General features: G+C 42.8%; 1 protein-coding gene across 5 annotated transcripts in view; it reads left to right on the forward strand.

Moving 5' to 3' along the window:
- The window catches only part of LOC134222682 (hemicentin-1), a 740,104-nt gene that overhangs the window by 348,850 nt on the left and 371,517 nt on the right, over positions 1-19,737 (forward strand). For all 5 annotated transcript variants that reach the window (XM_062701842.1, XM_062701853.1, XM_062701859.1 and 2 more), the window contains one exon: positions 4,475-5,401. In XM_062701842.1, coding sequence (XP_062557826.1) covers positions 4,771-5,401 — 631 coding nt within the window. In that variant the 5' untranslated portion in view covers positions 4,475-4,770. The remainder of the gene's footprint in view (positions 1-4,474; positions 5,402-19,737) is intronic.

A 19,737-nucleotide genomic window follows, 5' to 3' on the forward strand; every position in this document is an offset into this window, starting at 1 on the left:
TATGTATGGTACGGAAAAAGTTAGAAATGTATGATAGATACATTTTTGGAAAATATTAAAAAAAATTGAGATATACTTCTAAATATGTAATTCAGAACTTCTTCCATATCGTACATCAATCAGATTTTAATTACAATTTGTCTAGAATTTATTATAAGCATTTTAAAATGATCTTCCTATGCTGTGCTGTAGGATCTGTTAAAGTTAACACCGTCGTGTGTCTTCTTCTTATTTTTACTTGGATTCGTCTATACTACGATGTTGTTGAAATTTTGATAATTTATTCCTTGTTCAATAAATTATTTGTTGAACAATTTAGATTAATGGAAATATTATTCAATTTTGAACAACTACCTTAGGGAAGATCCATTAATTACGTAACGTAAAAATGGCAATTTTCAACTCCCCACCCCCTATGTCACATTTTCTGAATGAATCATTACAATTTTTTGTATGGATTATCACAATTCAGGCAACCCTCCTCCCCCTCTGAGCGTTACGTAATTTATGGATGCCCTCTTATGTAAATTCCTAATAGGACTGATATGTGGGTACATTCAATATGGGGCAACGTTGTTTTTCTATTCTGTTACATTTCCTCCGAACAAAATCTCATATTTCATCATGTTATTCAAAAGATCCATAAAACAAAATGCTAGGGCATAAGGCTTAAACTTTAGCCTATTATACTGTGGTTGAGCACATTTATCAATTTAAATATTCGTATATTGAAGATCTAACTGAAATAATGCCACCAAACGGCTTTCTTATTATTATTTATTTATTTATTCAGACTCAGGCCGAAGTGGCCTGTGCGGTATATAAGAGTCTTCTCCATTCGTCTCGGTCCATGGCTACACGTCGCCAACCACGCAGTCTACGGAGGGTCCGCAAGTCATCTTCCACCTGATCGATCAACCTTGCCCGCTGCGCACCTCGCCTTCTTGTGCCCGTCGGATCGTTGTCGCGAACCGTTTTCATCGGGTTACTGTCCGACATTCTGGCTACGTGCCTGGCCCACCGCAGTCGTCCGATTTTCGCGGTGGGAAATACGGATGGTTCTCCCAGCAGCTCATGCAACTCGTGGTTCATTCGGCTCCTCCACGTACCGTACGCCATCTGCACCCCACCATGCAGCCCTTTCCTTTCGAAAACTCAAAGTGCGCGTTGGTCCTCCACGAGCATCGTCCAGGTCTCGTGTCCGTAGAGGACTACCGGTCTAATGAGCGTTTTGTAGATGGTCAGTTTGGTACGGCGGCGAACTCTATTCGATCGGAGCGTCTTGCGGAGTCCAAAGTACGTACGATTTCCAGCCGCTATGCGTCTCCGAATTTTTCTGCTGGTATCATTTTCGGCAGTCACCAGTGAGCCCAAGTAGGGGAAACCGCCAAATGTTGAACGGCTAATTTTGTCGCCTATTGTTGAACCCCCATAAGAAATACACGTGCGTTCAACAATAGGCGAAGAAATTAGCCGTTCAACATTTGACGAATTACCCTACACAAATTCTTCTATCACCTCGATTTCGTCACCACCGATGCAGACTCGTGGTGGGTGGCTCACATTGTCTTCTCTTGAACCTCTTCTTATCATGTACTTCGTCTTCGACTTGTTGATGACTAGTCCGATCCGCTTAGCTTCTCTCTTCAGTCTGATGTATAGTAGTCCTCCATCTTCTCAAAGTTACGTGCCATAATATCTATGTCGTCGGCGAAGCCAAATAGCTGAACGAACTTATCGAAAATTGTACCACTGTATTAATCCCTGCTCTTCGTATTACCCCTTCCAAAGCGATGTAGAATAGCAGACACGAAAGACCATCACCTTGCCGTAACCCTCTGCGGGTTTCGAAGGGACTCGAGAATGCCCCTGAAACTCGGACTACGCACGATCCATCGTCGCTTTGATCAACCGTGTCAGTTTATCCGGAAATCCGTGTTCGTGCATTAATTGCCATAGCTGGTCCCGATCGATTGTATCATATGTGGCTTTGAAGTCGATGAAAAGATGATGTGTGGGCACGTTGTATTCACGGTATTTCTGCAGTACTTGGCGAATGGTGAACGTTTGCCCGTGGTGGAGCGTTTGCCCATAAAACCCGCCTGGTACTGCCCTACGAACTCCCTTGCAATTGGTGCTAATCAACGGCATAAAATTTGGGAGAGTACCTTGTAGGCAGCGTTCAGCAATGTTTGTTGTTCAGGATTTTCTCAGATAGTTAATTTGATAATATGCATTTGTAATTTTTTTTCCTATAGGTTAATAATATGCTAAATTTGTTAACTAAATCGAAAAACATCGACTAGTAATACAACTTACTAGGATGAAGACTTGAATTTTGAAAAATCATCCTGGAATTTATTCTAACCGGAAAGTAAGTTTAGTTTGTTATGGTCAGATCATCGTTTGAGAGTCTCGTTTTGACCGTCATCCAGTGCGGTTGGTTTTGCGCTCTACTTTTGTGCGGTGATTCGCAAAAAAATAGAACAATAGAACCAGTGCAGTGACCGCGGTCGAAACAAATGTGTAGTGCAATAAAAATAGTTGAAAAAGTGCTACAGCTGCTGGAGACGCACGCATGTTCGTGCATGCCAGGGTTGATCAATTGTTATCAAGGGCAATGCCCTTGCTAATATTTCGATCAAGCCTATGTAAATGCTCAAACATGTTCAGCGTCAGATTAATTAAGGAGAAGAGGTAAGACTTTGATAAACTGTAAATGTATTTAAACACGCACCCACAAAAACGCACACACATTCACATATACACATACACAAATACACATATACAAATACACATATACAAATACATACATACACTGATGGCCATAGGTATTCGTCATATTTTCATTGTAATCTACATGACAAATACTTGTGTCTATCAGTGTACTCACATACACACATATACATACATACTCATATACATGCATACATAAACACGTACAATTCGATCCCGCACGGGAGGTCCACGCTTTCTTCCTTTCCCCTCGATCCCAAGCTATTGAGTGACTTCAGGTATTCCTTAAGCCGCTCAATATCTAGGAGTCATCTTTGCGGTACATACTGCGTAGTTGGCCTGGCCATATGAAAAGAAAAATGACGGAATTCTGAAACCGTAATTTTCCAGGATGCTTTCAAGTATTGGCTACGCAAGTATGAGATTAGATTAGATTAGATTAGATTATGGTCAGATCATCGTTTGAAAGCTTGTAGGAACTGTCAAGCCACTGAATTTTAAGCCGAAGGATTTAACTAGCTAATTTATCCCATATTCAATATATAATGAATTCTAGGCACGAAGCAGATAAATAAAGCCTTCAAAGATCAATGTCGAGCTTTCATTCCATTTACGACGAACGCAACACCTATGTTTCTCTGAACCAATCAAGGTTTTTGGGAATCCTACGAATATACTAGATTTTATACGTCGGGGATGAGCGTCGATGAAAATTATTTGAAATGTTTAAGTCGTCCATGGTTATCTGGTAGGCCAACTTGCGAACAATATACATTAGACTGGCCCAGATTACTATGGGGAGAAAAAATGTTGTCGAATTCCACGGGGCACCCCCCAGAATTGTGTCTTTGGGTGAGAAAATCAATCTCTGGAAATTTCAGCTCAATCGCTTGTTGCATAAGCCGGCTCATTTGATTTGAAGTTTGTATGGGGATTTCAGCCAAAATGTATAGGAAAATATACCTCCGTCACTCATCTGGAAATTGGTTCTGATTGCTCGATTGACCTCAGAATTGCAAAAACGGCAGTTGGTATGATACAGAACAATTTCACAGAACATTGCATGATGATTAAATAAACTTTTATATAATTTTCGGCTGAATTATGAGGAGCTGATTTGTTTATCTTTGGGTTTTTTGATCGAATCGCATCAGCCGAAACCCATATAAAAGTTCATTTAATCATCATAGAATGTTCTGTGAAATTGTTTTGTAGCACACCAACTGCCGTTTTTGCAATTCTGAGGTCAATCGAGCAATCGGAACCAATTTCAAGATCGAATGAGTGACGGAGGTGTATTTTCCTATACATTTTGGCTGAAATCCCCATACAAACTTCAAATCAAATGCGCCAGATTATGCAACAAGCGATTGAGCTGAAATTTTCAGAGATTGATTTTCACACCCAACGACACAATCCTGGGGGGTGCCCCGTGGTATTAGACAACTCTTTGTTTCCTGGGCCAGTCTAATATACATCAGTTGAGCCATGCTAAAAAGATAAACTTTCTGTGTTATGACTATAAAAATAGAAAAAGTTAGCCCCCCCCAATAAATTTTTATTGGTACGACAGTAGAAAAAACAGTATAAAAAATATAACATTTTACATCCTGCAGGTTTCAATAGCATCATACGGAAAATCTAACCAAAATCTATTCATAAGACACAACCCATCTTAAATTCATTTGTACACAAATCGATCGATATTGATTCAACCGTCTTTCTTCTCTTCTTTCAGGTGTAACTCAACCGCCTTTCAATAAAACCATTCTTCAAATCGCCATCATGCAAAACGTGCCCAGTGAGAAGTGTCCAAGCGTGCAAACAAAAGAAAATGAATCACCACCCCCGCCGGTAGAGTCGCGGTGAATTCAAGTGCAAGTGTCAGTAAAAAAGAAAAATAGCTTTATCCTGAAACGCCTATCCTCGTCATGTTTGCGGTGCTTCGTAGTTCGTAGTGTGGTGGTGCAAAAGTAGCGAGAAAACCACCCCCCCCCTCCCCAATCGCTCCCAGTCTTGGTTACCAATTAGAGCATGTCCTCTTGTTCGTCGTCGGATCACTTCCGGATGATGGCTCCGTCGAAGCAAATTCGATCCCGCAACGATGACGCCGAGTGGCCCCACCATCGAAACCATCGTCGTCGTCGGTCCTGGTCGCCGTCGTTAAAAGCCAATCCATCAACCGACGCCACCGCGGAGATGGATTCGGGCAATGATTGCCGCCGTATCAGTGCTAATAGTGGCGAAAGTGGCGATTGCGGTGCGGGCGGCAGCAGCAGCAGTGGGAAAGCGTATCGATTTCAGAAGCGGTTGGACTTGCAGCAGCAGCATCACAAGTGCAAGTCCTACCGGAGAACGTTGGGGTCTGGTTCCGGGTCCGGTTGCGCGCTCGCGTCGTCAGTGTCGTGCCGGGATGAAGTGTCACCAGTCGATGGTCATTCGTCGTCGGAGTCGCCGCCGTTGGCTAGGGTGGGTCGTGGTGGGTGCAGTGACAGCAGCGAGATTGAAGGCCGAAGATTTAGGTGGAGTGCGGGTATCAGCTGGGGATGGGCCATCCACGGTGGTTGTGGACGATCGAATGTCTTCCTGATGGCGGTGCTGTTCCTGTTGGCGGGGTTCTGCACACGGAGCGGATGTGACGACACCGATCAGTTTCAAAAGAGCAGTGAGTATCCGGCGCAATAAGCTATCCGTTTTGTAGATTACAGACTATTGGTGTTGGTATAGTTTGGCTATGGAGGGTAATGAGTTTTCGTTCAATTTAACGAGTCCGAAGGGTATACTTTATCAGGGAAGCATGGTTAGGTTAATGGTCGAAGTTTTGGATGTCACCGAAACAGGAATAGATTTACGACACTGTTTTGGAAAGCTCGTTGCATTAAACGTTCTTGATCAGAAGTTTTCCTTAGCAGGATCAATATTTTCTCATACAATTCATATCCATAGTTAAAACTGTTTGGAAATCATATAGAGAAAAACTATTTCATTATTCGTACTGGTAAGAAATCGTTTATGATAATTAAGAAAAAAAAACCTTTTAAATAACCCAGCATAATTATACTGCTGATCACATTTCTAAAACACGTATTCCCACGAATAAGTTAATCTCAATTGCGTTTTGTGCTTGACTCGACTACATCACGAAAATCATTTGCATTAAATTTTGTATTGCAGAGAACTGGCGATTAATATTGATCCAACTGTATACCATTTTCTTTGAATAATTGTTTCAGCCATGTATTTTTAATTCGGATCTTTCATTCGGCCATGAAAACCAATTTCGTTTGATGGTCACCATTAGTATTGGTCTCATTTCTTTCTGATTTGTATGCGTATTTGGAGCTATTGTGGTTGGCTAAAAATCTGACATCTTTTTTTTGCGAAGCAAATGAGATGCGTAGGCAAATAAATTCTTGTATATATTTGTGTTGCTAATAAAGTAAGTACCATGAGACCTGATTTGAGTTTTAAGATATCACTTCTTGGCTATTGGAGCCAACTATTTTAATATAAATTTATACAAATGTTCACATGTATATATTTTAAAATAAAGACTGAATCTATTATAAATTGATCTTGAAATTGATCGCAAAAGCACTGCATTATTTATTAGAAAGCCCTGGGAGCGAGAGGAACAACATGGGAGTTTTGAAAAATACTGCAAAGAATGTTGTTCAATGTTTCTTTGAACGGTTGTATACTATTTCGCCGAAAAACATTTAGCGGATTTTTTTTCGCGTTGCGACATTCCGCGGAATGTATCAGCTCTCTGAAATACATGTCGTGGAATGTACCTTTTTTATCGAAAATCATTCCGCGGAATGCCATTTGGCGGAATTCAGTCAGAATAATTATCATTGGAATATTAACCGATTTCTGCTTAATTACATACAATCTGGGCTAAATTCTTTTGGATTGCGATTTAAATAATGAAAGAAGGTAATGCTTTCTTTGAATGACTGTATTCAGTCGGTATAACGCAAAGTGAGGAAACAATCCCTTCTTAAAATGGACACGTTTGCGCGGTATAAAGAAAATAAAGGAGGTAGTCCCTTCTATGCCCGGTATAAAGCAAAGGGAAAAGATAATGCCTACTTTGAATGGATCCGTCTGCTTTAAAGATGGACGAGTTTCACATTTTACAAACCCGAATCTGGAATTTTTCTTTATCAAACCCGAACCGTACCCGAGAATTTTTGCATTCGTAAACCCGACATAATTTAATTATTTATGCCCGTACTAAAGTTTTTCCCAAAAATTCAAACAAGATAATTTCTGGTTCTTTTTAAATTGAAGAAAACGTAAGCCTGCCTAAACAACGAACTAGCCTCACAATTAACAAAACTGAATAAAATAATATTCAGTGTTGTATTTCTTAAGCCCGTACCCGACCCGGACTCGATTTTTTTTAGCTCACAAACCCGTACCCGAGCCGAACCCGATATTATAGCTATTAATTTTTCAAACCCGAACACGACACGAAACCCATCCAACTATAGTCTGCCTTTTATAAGGCGAAAGGAGTTGATAATGTCTTTTTTATAAGAACGCGTCTGCCCGGTATAAGGCGTAGGGAGGGGTAACGCCTTTTTTAAATGGATGCATCTGCCCGGTATAAGGCGAAAGGAGTTGATAATGCCTTCTTGAAAAGAGCGCGTCTGCCTGGTATAAAGCGAAGGGAGGGGTATCGCCTTCTTTATAAGGCGAAAGACGTTGACAATGCCTTATTTAAAAGAATGCTTCTGTCCGGTATAAGGCAATGGGAGGGGTATCGCCGTCTTTAAATGGATGCATATGCCCGGTATGAGGCGAAAGGAGTCGATAATTCCTTTTTCAAGAGAATGCGTTTGCCCGGTATAAGGCAGAAGGAGTTGATAAAACCTTCTTTAAAAGAACGAATCTGCCCGGTATAAGGTAAAGGAAGGGATGATGCATCCTTTAAATATCTGCGTCTGTCCGTTACAAAGGGAATGAAGGATATAATTCCATATTTAAATGAATACGTTTTCTTGGTAGGGGGAATGACGGCTTTGGCAGGTTTTGTTCTATTATTGGCAGGGGGGTTTTTTATGACTGACTAGGCTCAAATTGACCTAAACATTCTTTGCATATCAAAGAATATTGTGGCCAAATTTCATAAAATTTGGTCGACAAAAACCCCCCTGCCAATAATAGAACAAAACCTGCCAAAGCCGTCTTTCCCCCTATATTTTTTTTTAAAGCTTTATTATAGTGATTTTTCTTGGTATAAGGCGAAAGAAGAAAAAAACGTCTATCCGTAACAACGGAAAATGTTACCAAATGATGCCAAATGTTTTCAGGTACTCGTGTCGCTACCTGCGGACCAATTCAAAACGTAATAAAGAACCTAATTACCTATCAATATCGAATGCACTTAAGCGACCAATTTCATCACCGGACAAGTTCTTCCCTACCACAATTACCCGCACGCTTCAGGACAAGAATGGAGGACTGAGAATCCCAAGCAGTCCGACTTGAAGTAAACAACGATACAACTAAATCAACAAAACGAACGAAACGTGACATCCATCTAACAAACAGTGCACTCAATATAAGAATTCATAGGGTCAATTTACAAAAACTAAATCTAGAGAAACGCAAAACTTTATCATAACTTTTATTCACAAATTATTTCTATTCGGGTACCCACTTCTCTCTACATACTTTCCATTTCTTCTTCTTCCTCTCTTTACTATTTCCTATCTGCGGATTTTCCTAGCTACCAAATGTCGTTTCAAAAAAACACTTTACCCAAAGCTCCACTAACCTGATACAATTGTAACGCTTACTTACAGTTATTGTGCCTTGCTACCGACTTCTACTTGATCCTGTCTACTTGATCCTTGACGCCTGTTCACCCAATAAACAAAGGCGCACCGAATGAATGGCTCGATGGTCCAAATCAAAATAGAACGGCGCAACTCCCTTCCAACTCCGGCTGGCAGTTAGGGATCCTTCGAAGCTGGCACGTGGGGTCAGAAGTGTGGCAAAGGCGTAATGGGCGCGGTGTGGCGAGCGGGAGGCGGGCTGGGGCAGCAACAAAACTGTCGAATGAAAAGCCGACGATCGGCTACCTAGACCTGTTCACCATTTTCAAAAGTACTCCAGATTCAAAGTGCCACCCCTCTATTTCAATGAGTATCTTAAATAGAGTCTCCTGACCAATTTTCAGCCAAATCCATGGAAATTTAGAGGTGCATCAAACGAAATTTGTTATTTTTCGGACTTTCCCATAGAAATGTCGTCTAAATGCATCAATTTTACTCCATATAATAGAAGCATTAGTCGTTAATAGCTTCTTTAGACCATATTCTACTACTTTGTCATTGATACTAGGATGTTTAGAGTGCTTATTCTATGACTTTTTAGAAGATTTAGCTGAAAAAATGCTTAAAAACCAGAAAAATGAATTCAGGTGGTTCTGGCGGTAGTATAAATTTTCAATATGTGCCCAATTCAATTTTTCGTTCTTTTCCTTCGAGTATTGTGGAACCAAATGCACCAAACCATACATCACTTTATTCTGAAAAATAATCATCGGCATGTAAAAATACAGTTTTCATGAAATACTCAACAGTTGAATAGAGTAGTCAAACAAGACCATTCCCCCCATGCTAGATCAAAATTGACTATGAATTATGAGCAATGTCATCCAGTATGCTCAACCCACTGGTATAGATCTAGAGTGGGCTACGTGGCAGTGTCAGGGCTTCCAGATCAAGAGGTCTGCGGTTCGATGCGCGTGAGCTTGATACGGTGGAAAGCGATAAAATAATCTCCTACCTTTTCTCTATTTCATATCACGCACAATACCGCACAGATGGCTTTTTTATTGCCCTAGCTTTTGCACTGCCTATCGGGAGGGAAAATTCTTATAATTTAATACACTGATTATAGACACATCTCACATTTATCTACCCCGGGAACACACCGCGAAACTAATAGAAGAACCTTCACACTCTTGCCTCTTCCACGGGTCAGATCAAAGTGGACGAGACCGAACTTGAGATTCCTCAGATAGGTCGCAATCTTAGATTAGGCATTCGTACCGGAAATCGAGAGACGATCTTTTCAGTAATTGGTTCTCGATTACCCTCTGAGTTGGCTGCGTTCGACGGTTGTTAATCAGCTGCGTCCGTGTGTACTGCCGCAGTCAGTTGAGTAGATGGCAGTAGTGTGCCAACGTATATCAATTCAAAAGTTTACACTGGATTTTCAATAAAATTTGTTCTAGCCTAAATATCTGTTATCTGTGACAATACTCAAACAAAAAGTGTTCAAGTGGTCAACATAGACTAGTTCTTCTAAGTATTGGTCCTAGTAGAGGCAAAACTTCTTTTCGGATCCAGTCTTGACAATTTAAGCTACCATGTAGCTCCAGCTGGATACCCTGAAAAAAAAAGAATGGACTGAATGTATCTGAGGGCAAGAAAACTAAAATATAAGAGACTTTTTTGAGCGATTTTGTTATTCGACCTCCAGGCTGTCGGTGAGAGCGATGACCTATTCTCACCCCACAGACCCATTGTCACCCTTGATGTTATACAATCTGTTTTTTGTGGGACTTAAAGGACTTTGATTTTTTAAACTGTCTGGGAAGAAAGACCTTCCCAATAAATATATTTTATTATTCTTATTGTAATTCTTTCAACAAAGTAGTTTCTTTTACTAATTTGATCAGATTTTGTTCTTCATATTCACTAATCACTAGACTCCAGGACTTCGTTAATGGTCGTTGTCTATTCACAATCTCTGCGTTGATCATCATCTAGCTGGAAGTTATTTGGTCGAATAGGTCATTTCGCCGAACAGGTAATTTGGCCGATTAGGTCATTTGGTCGAACTGGTCTTTTGAGTCTCACTTCTCAATCATCATTTGTCACTTCTCACTACAAAAGTGATAAATGAGAAGTTTGAAATGATGAGTGCGAAGTGAGTAGTGAGATATCTCACATCCCACCTCGCACTTCTTACTTATTACCAAACCATTGAACGACACCCAAAATATGAAAAATAATCGACTGACAAACTAAAATAATTTTTTTGTACCACCCTAATTACTAGTTTGCTGCTGCCGGTGCCGTTGTTTACTTTCGCTCTGCGATCGGTTTTTAATAGTTTTTCGGCAAAAATAGCAGTTTATATTAAGTTTCCGCTTCGAACAAGTGACTGATTTGAAAGAGTGAAGATTAATCTGCATTCGATCAAAATTTCGCACTGCTCATGTGCGGAGAAGTGTGTGAAAACTGAAAACTTGATTTTTCAATACCCTTTGAGAAGAAGTGAAGTGCAGTGATAAACCCAAGAAATTGCGAACGGCTATTAAATTGGCACGAAACTGTTGAAATATGTTATAATTCGAGCCGGAATACATAGGACTCTTAGAACAAACATGTTCATTATCACGGAAAGTAAATAAATATGCTAACAGGCTAGGAATTTGAATATCAAACTTTTGTTCGATGCATTCGAATGCTTGTGGGAGAAGAATGTGGGAGGTGTGGGGTTGACCCGTGGACGGTCCGGTGCCATATTGACTGCCATCGTGGTACTCTTCCATCAAATCTCGCATGCAAACCGATCAGCGAATGTCATAATTGGTTATCCAGCTCATTGCATTAAGTTGGTTTATTTACTGTCGATCAATACATCTAAACGACACTCATTGGCTCCTCCGAGAACAAGTATACATCGTGTACAGAAATATAACTTTGACCGACACAATCTTCCCGATTCCATTTAGCTTGACGATGGAGAAGGACACAAGATTGTATGGTGTCAAATCCACTTGTATCACCGTTGATTTAATACAATCTGTGCATATGTCGCAAATTATGGCGGCAAACTGTAGGCGGAATTAATGCATGATTGTAAAACAATGTTGCAGTCTCTGGTTGGGTGTAGATTTTTGAGATTCATATCAAACGTCACAAAAACTCTCCACTGATTTGCAAATTTAATTGGAGCTTTTGATTATCAACGTAAACTATTGAAAATTTCAATTCAACCCAGTAAACAATTCGGAACCAATTAATCCTCTCCATGCATCCCAAACACGGACATCATTTTACGGTACTTGTGTTCCATCGCTCCTTTTCTCTACGCATAATAAGACCCAGCAACGGAAGCGATACTTTTTTTTTTATTAAATTCAGTTTATTTCATTTTTTTAGTATACCTTCTGGCCCTTCAGCTTTGTTATGATTTTATATTTATAATTTATAAAAGAAGAAAAAAGGTTTATCGTATGACTAATTTTTCAGGTTTGCCTTTAGGAGGCATTAGTTATTTGAATATTTGATAACCTAACTACTATGTACACTAATATATACAAATGCAATTTGATAACCTAGATTGGATCTAGCTCCCTAATTGGAGCCTGATCGGAATGCAAGCAACATAAACTTTTCTTTACACTGACCAAAGCGTTCATGTAAGGTTTTTATCCCGGCCAGACGGTGGACCTCGGATGTTCTTGTCCTGGGAGGGGTGTTGAGGATCATCCTCAGGAATTTGTTTTGGACCCGTTGAAGTTTGACACCACCTCAAACCACCTAGCGCAGCTCTCCCAGACCGGCATGCCGTTTTCGATCACAGGGAGGATGATTTGCTTGTAGACAGCAAGCTTATTTTTCAGGGACAATGACGACCGGCGGTTGATCCAAGGGTACAGTAGTTTCAACAAAACGTTTGTCAACCTGTTGCCGGAAAATAAGCTTGCTGTCGAGGGTCAGGTCAAGGTAGTCGGCCTCATTGGCCCATTCCACAGTCGTGCCATTGAGGATGACTTTACAGTCCCCAGGCGGGACATGTTTAGGGGATTTAGAGTGGAAGGGGGGGGGGGGATGATGACCTGGGTCTTCGCCGCGTTGATACAGATCTTCCAGCTGGTGAGATATTCTGTCAGGGCATCCAGGCCTCGTTGGAGTTTTGTCACTAGCGCTCTGATCACTCTACCGTTGTAGCCGATGGAGGTGTCATCTGCGAACAGAGACAGAATGCCGCCTATAGGCTCTGGCATGTCGGAGATGAACAGATTGAAAAGCAGGGGCCCGAGGATACTGCCCTGGGAGACGACTGCGACGATGTTGTGCGCATTGGAACTCGCTCCGCTGATTGAGACCCGGAATGTCCTTGCCGACAGGTAATTGTTGATGATTTTCACCAGGTAGCTGGGAAGATTGTAGCGTTGTAGTTTGTACACCAGGCCATCATGCCATGCATTGTCAAATGCCTTCTCGACATCGAGTAAGGCCCTGGCGGATGTTTTTGAGACAAACTTGTTCCGTCTGAGGACGTTGGTAACTCGAGTCAGTTGGTGTACAGTTGACCGACCGCGTCGGAAAACAAACTGTTCCTCGAGCAAGATGTTGTAGTGTTCGGCAGACTCAAGTAACCGGTGATGAATAGCTTTTTCGAATAGCTTGGATAATCCTGAGAGAAGGCTGATGGCACGATAACTTTTGGGGGAGGAAGGATCCTTCCCAGGCTTCCGGATGAGAGACACTGATTAAAGATCAACGAGAGGTGCTCAAAGAACGGAGCACTCATGTGTTTGAGCTCGAGATTCAGGATGCTGTCGAAGCCTGGGGCCTTCATGTTCTTCGATGATTTGATATAGGCCGTCAATTCGCTAGCTGAGATCTCCAACTCCTCCGAGAAGTCGTTGGGAATCAAATGGATGTTGTTAGCATGCCCGTTGACGGCTGCTTCGTGTGGACTGACGATGTTCTGCCTAAGATTGTGTGAGCAGACGAAGTGACGATCAATTTCAGCGACCTTCTCTGCAGGAGTTATCAAGCGATCCTTAGAGCCATTATTGTCTAGTGGGATCAAAGGTGGAATGGGCCGAGGCTTGGATTTTAGAATTTTGGTCATTTTCCAGAACGGCTTAGCCTAATCTGGGAGAGTGCGGATCTTATTCGAGAAGTCGTTATTTTTGAGGTTCACCATTCTGGCCTTGATAATTTTTGTGATTCGATTGCAGCGTGCCTTAAGCTCAGGCAGTTCAGTACGCTGAAACTGCCTGCGAGTGACATTCCGCAATCGAATCAAATCTTTGGTGTGTGTATCGATGCTTAAGGAGTTGCTTACCTGCCGAGCCGTCGGTACATGTTGCTCATGGGCCACCAAGATCGCCTCCTCGATAGCGCACAGTTGGCGATCGATACTTTCCGGCGTCTGCGGACGCACTTCGATGATCCATCGCCGGCTTTGGCTTGCGATGGACAGTACGCCGCGATGAGCGCGATTGTGCCTACCGAAGTGGTGATTTTGACACCGATGGCCTCGATGACACTGAGCTGGAAGCTTGGAAGCAGACGACAGTTGATGCTGTAGCGAAGAGCGATGGCCACACCGGCTCCCCTGGTCGGCCGGTCGAGTCGCACGATGCGGAAGTCCGGGATGTTGATGTTCACCTCCGGTTTTAGGTGCGTTTCGGTGATGAACGCCACGTCTATTTCCTTCTCCTCAAGGAAATCCTTCAGCTCAATTATTTTGCTCTTTAGCGAGCAAGCGTTCCAGTTGATCAGGCCCACCCTAGCAGCCATTTTCGATGATGAACATGCCAAGAGTGAAGACCTGGTCGAAGCGGGTTTTGCAGCCACGCAGCCGAGTGGCGAGCTGCGCGAAGATCGGCATCAGTTGCTCCGGAGTGTACAGCGGAGCAGATTTTTCCGGTGGGACGGCTTCGTTCTCCGACTGCCGATGGAACCCAGGAGGAGGGAGCGGGGGCCATTCGCTGGTGGATGGTGCCGACGATGTTGGAGCTTGGACCGATGCAGCTGCCGCTGCCAGTCGCTTGTGCGGCTGTAGCGGTGGGAGTATTGGAATCACACGACGGGGAGCCGGGATGGCTGGAAAGTTCACCTCGTTGATTACAGGAACACGGTTCTTCTTCGGCATGGTCCTGGTGGAAGCCTTCTTCCGGATTTCCAGGAACTCGGCTCGCTTTGGGCAGCCCTTTGTGGTGGCCCGATGTTTGTCGCCTCAGTTGGCGCATTTGGGATCAGCAACCTCCATCTTGTCGCACTCATCGGTCGGATGGAGCTCGCCACATTTGTTGCAGCGCGGCTTCATGCGACAGTTCCTGGTACCGTGCCCGAAATTGAAGCAGTTGGTGCACTGCGTGACGTCGCGGTACACTGGCCGATATCGCTCCCAGTCAACGACGGTGTAATTTATAACGCCGACCAGCTTCAGGTCCTTCAACGTGGTGGAGCCGTGCTCCAGGTGGAACAGGTGAAGCTGGTCGCGATATCTCCTCGTCTTGTCGTGACGAGGGATCTTGTGCACGGCCACCGGTTTCAATCCGCAACTTTCGAGCTCAGCTTTTTGCTCCTCTTCATTCATGTCGTGGAGTCCTCGCAGCAAAGCCTTTAGCGATCTTGTGCCGGGGTGGTCATGAGTGTAGAACTCATACTTGTGGACCTCGTGGAACTCCACGACGGATTGATGATGGTCCTTATTTGACGGCAATACTTTCATGCCCTCGTTGCAGAGCCGAAAAGTACATTTCAGTCCTTTAGCGATCAGCTGGCGAATTTTTGGGCGCATATCCGGTGGATCGCCCTTGACAAACACGGACGGGCACTTCTCCTTCTGCTCCGGTTGCACATGCGGCAGCTGCGATTGCTGCTTCTTCCTCTTTTTCGGCGGATTGCCGGCGTCATCAAGTGTCAACGGAGAGAACACGTTGCTCCGCAAAAGCTGCTTGGAGGGGTTACCCGCGCCTCCAAGAGCAGTGCGCTTAGGCACTTTTCCAGTGACCGAATCGGCCACCGAGTCTCCCATGACGGGTCCGGGAGAAAATAACGCCAACGCGACGAAGCGAAAACGTAAACAGCGAACGAACGAGAAAAAATACTTGGAAAAAATGCGTGAACAAAAACACGTCTGTACGTGCTGCTGTCTCGAACTGGAATGTAATGGCGCGCATGAGAGACAGCAGCTTTCTTGTATCCAGTAAAGTAAAATCATTTGCCTCGCCCCATCGGTAAACGTTACCGGTGTACATTTTGATTCACTGTTAGGGCGTAGCCCACCGCATCATTTTCTTTATGCATAAAAAGTCCTGTGTTTTCGGCGCGCGCGCGTCATTTTCGTTCATGCATTTACGAAGAGCGGATGCGATGCTCCATCGGTAGCAAGCATTGGAAGCGATCGTCAGGTGGAGAGCGGACAATGGGGTCGGGTAGCGAATCCAGCGACAACAACTGCCTTAGTAATGGCGTTGGTGGCGTCATCGATGGTGGAGCAGCGCGCGTTGTCTGCTGAGGAGTCTTTTCAGGACCATCATTATATTGGAAAGAAAGTTAAGCTGAGAGGATTTTTCCAAGGTGCGACCACGAGTGACCAGCAAATTAAGCGCGTTCGGTGAAAGATTCTTTTATGAGCTGTTAATGATTTTAAAAAACGTATCATTGAAAAGATTACCAATATTAAATTTACCCGAAACGAACTTCGGATAGTCGGAAAATGTCTTTGCTTGGATGACATCAGTGGCAGTCAACTAAAATGTTCCCGTTTGCTGTTAGGGATTGAAATTGCGTATTATCGAAGTTTAATCGGTTCTTTTAATATTTACTATTTATCCGACATTTTCTTTAAAGTGCAAAACACAAACGCTTGACGATGGCGACAGTTCAATCGAAACGATGCTGTCGGTAGTGAAATCACGAGTGTGCTTTGCTGGGCTATCGCTGCGCCAAATGTGTTTAACGATTATTATCCTTGATTTCTGATATTTTGATGATGAAATACAGTAAAGAATGGAATTTGACCTGACAAACTGAAATTTGCAAAAAAAATATCCAGATTTAGTTAAGCTTTGGATGATTTTCCGATAAATTCGAAAAACAACAATGAAATTGGAATTTTGTAAGGGTTTTCAATTAAACAAACAAAACTAATCATATTATACACAACTCAAAGGTTAAACAAATTTGGCCTAATTACATGAATATATCAATTACTTTTAAAATGTAAATTTTAAATTGGCGTTTCCAACAAATTTCAAATGAATGGGCCGACATGTCATGTACACAACCCTTGTAATTTTGTGGTTGGATTCATCGATCGTGTTGGATTAGTTCTCCGCCGTCTTTTTGAAAAATTCTCGTATCTGATCGGGTGACAGAGGTTCAGAAGCTCAGTGGCGGCACGTTCCAAACCTTGAAAATCCATCCGATATAATACCCCGTGGAGTACAACCGGAGGACATCATGCACGATGCACTGTGGTGGTATGAGCTCATTCGTGTAATTCCGATATCATCTTTTGATGTTCAGCAACAGTCAACTGAGCAACAACAAACGGTTGCGCTTATGTGCATCATATCCGACGATTCACTTATCCACGATTTCTCGCAGCTCTCGTATGTTCTCAGGCTCGCAGCCCACTGTTAGCGTTTCCTCAGGAATTGTCGGCTGCACGATCGCAATGTGGGATCAATCACTCCCATAGAGTATGATAGCACCTTGAATTATATTTTTCGAAGCTGATAGCCAACTCCATACATCACCAAACACTGCACCGAAAGATTAGTTTGGTTTAGTTTATTGAAGACACTTTATCACTTCGATGACATTCGTGTCCGCTTAATACTAGTTTTTTTTTACATTTCAATTCAATTTAAATTTCATTAAACAGTTTACAGGCTTTTAAAAACTTTATAACTGCATTCTCTTTATCTTTGTTGTAGGCGAGTGTTTCAGAGAGTGATCCCGTAATGCAACATTCCTCCCTGATCTTTCCAAGACTTCTACATTCAACTAGAATGTGATGTATTGTTAGTTGCACACAGGTGGGGTGGTACGGCTTATTAGATATGCATGAGTGAGACGTGTATATCCTATGCGAGCTCGTGTAAGAACGCGCTGTTCTGAAGGACTGCACCGGAAGTGGTTTAGACGATTTGTCGGCACCTGGGAAAGATCTTACTTGGGCATTCGATGATTGTACTTTCCTAGCAAAAAAATGTCCAGAAGTCAGGACGGAGAGGTCCTGCGGATCGTCGGAAAGAGGCATCAATGGCCTGTAGTTCATGATGGACTCCGCTTGCGCTACCAGAGTACGTATGTCGACATAGTGATGTGGGGATGATCTACAGGAAAATCCGCCTAAACGATTTTACTGCGGTCTCCCAAAGTCCGTCAAAGCGTGGTGCTCGCGGTGGGATGAATTAAAATTCGAAGAACTAGCTCCAAACATTCTGTCGTCCAGGCGGTGCCCTTAAGTTGCTCGACTAAAACTTGCCGCAACTCCTTAAGTTCGTGCGATGTGCCAACAAACGTGGTGTACGGACGTGCCCGACAGGAATCACGAAGCGCCTCAACGAATTGCTCCGTTGACAAACCGGCGACAATGTCGAGGACTACGGCTTTTGCGGCGAAACAAACGTACACTGTGGCCAAGGCCTTTACCGAAGCACCGCCAATGTTCGATCGAAAAACGTCCCACAGTAATCCAACCCCGTGATTTCGAATACGCGCGTATATATTCCAACACATCGCATCTTGTATAGTCACGATAGCCCCCTATCCGTTTTGTAGACTCTTCAACTACATTTATAATACTTTGGATTTGTATACTTCCAAGACAACTTTTAAGAATAATTCAGATGACTACTTTAAGTCTTACAATCTGTGCAACATACAAGTCTTGAAGATGCCGATGCTGAAGTTCAATAGCAGAATTGAAAGTTTTATTAATCACAACAGGAATGCAAATTATGAAGTCATAGATAATATTCACGTTGTATTTTCGTAAATAAAAACGCGTTTAATACCTACATGATCTCATGAATCAATTTCAAACTCCACGTCAGAAGCGATTGCTCCCGTGCGTACCTACACAAATTATCACCATCGCAAGCGACAACCGCCACCGTTAGCGGCGCGGCGGTGCCATCGACTGCCGGTCCCAAGCGATAAACCAGAGATATCTGATATCCTGCCCAGCCGTTTCCTTTTCCTGCTCAGCAGCAACTAACAGCACACCGCCATGTGGGCCATCTGTGCATCATCGCTCTTGTTTGCTGCTCACACAACCCCCGCAAGGTGGAAATAGTGTGAAATTGTAAATAACTGCCAGGGTGGAGGGGATATCTAAAATAGTCAAAATTTATATGGACTATAAAATCGTTCATATTTTCCACAATGAATAACAAAACTGTATAAGAATGGACCATTCGTCATCGGCCACATTGCATTTCAGCAAACTTGATGTTATTTTTCAATTTGTTGGAGCATATTGTTTGGTAATTCCTTCTTAGTTTATGGGGGACGATTACAGTATGCTTTTTTTCGAATCGGAAAATGTGAAATGCTAATAAATGCCGCCCGCAGGATTGTCAATGGTGTTCCGCGAATAAAAGAATAAATATTTGCAAGTGGCGCTCATCGAATAAAATGCATGATCTGTTAAAAATCAACATTTGCTTAGGACACACGATGCACCTTGGTCATATTTTTTTGGTATGAAAGAGTGTGCAGTCTGCAGTCTTTTCATTTCCACATCTGCTTCCAAACCAAAAATGGTTCTATAAAAGAGAAGCACTTCTAATGCCAGGGGTGATCTTTTATTACCATTAAATCGCCCGGCTTCAAATATCGTTTTCATCCGAAATAGATGAGCATTCATACTATACTAATTGGAGCAAGACGCTCCAACAAAGCTTCACCAACCTATTCAAGCTCCGTAATCGTCCCGGGGAAAATCCGCACAGAGCGCGGAAGAGAGGTCCCATAATGCTTGAGGTGAATTTATTCCGATCTCTGTCTGAAAAATCCCATCTGATAACGGTGCACCAATAGCTGCAATTGCAGGCACCAGTAGCAGCGGCACAAACAGGAGCGTCTGCTTTCCCGGTTGTTAGTTGGCAAAATAAATGGAGTAAACGAGCATTAGCAGCAGCAGTAGGAGCAGTGAGATGTACGTATTTGTGAATCCGTTTGTGCAGCTTTCCTTTCTGCAGAA

This window comes from Armigeres subalbatus, chromosome 1 (assembly GCF_024139115.2).
Source record: "Armigeres subalbatus isolate Guangzhou_Male chromosome 1, GZ_Asu_2, whole genome shotgun sequence".
Classification (NCBI taxonomy): Eukaryota; Metazoa; Arthropoda; class Insecta; order Diptera; family Culicidae; genus Armigeres; species Armigeres subalbatus.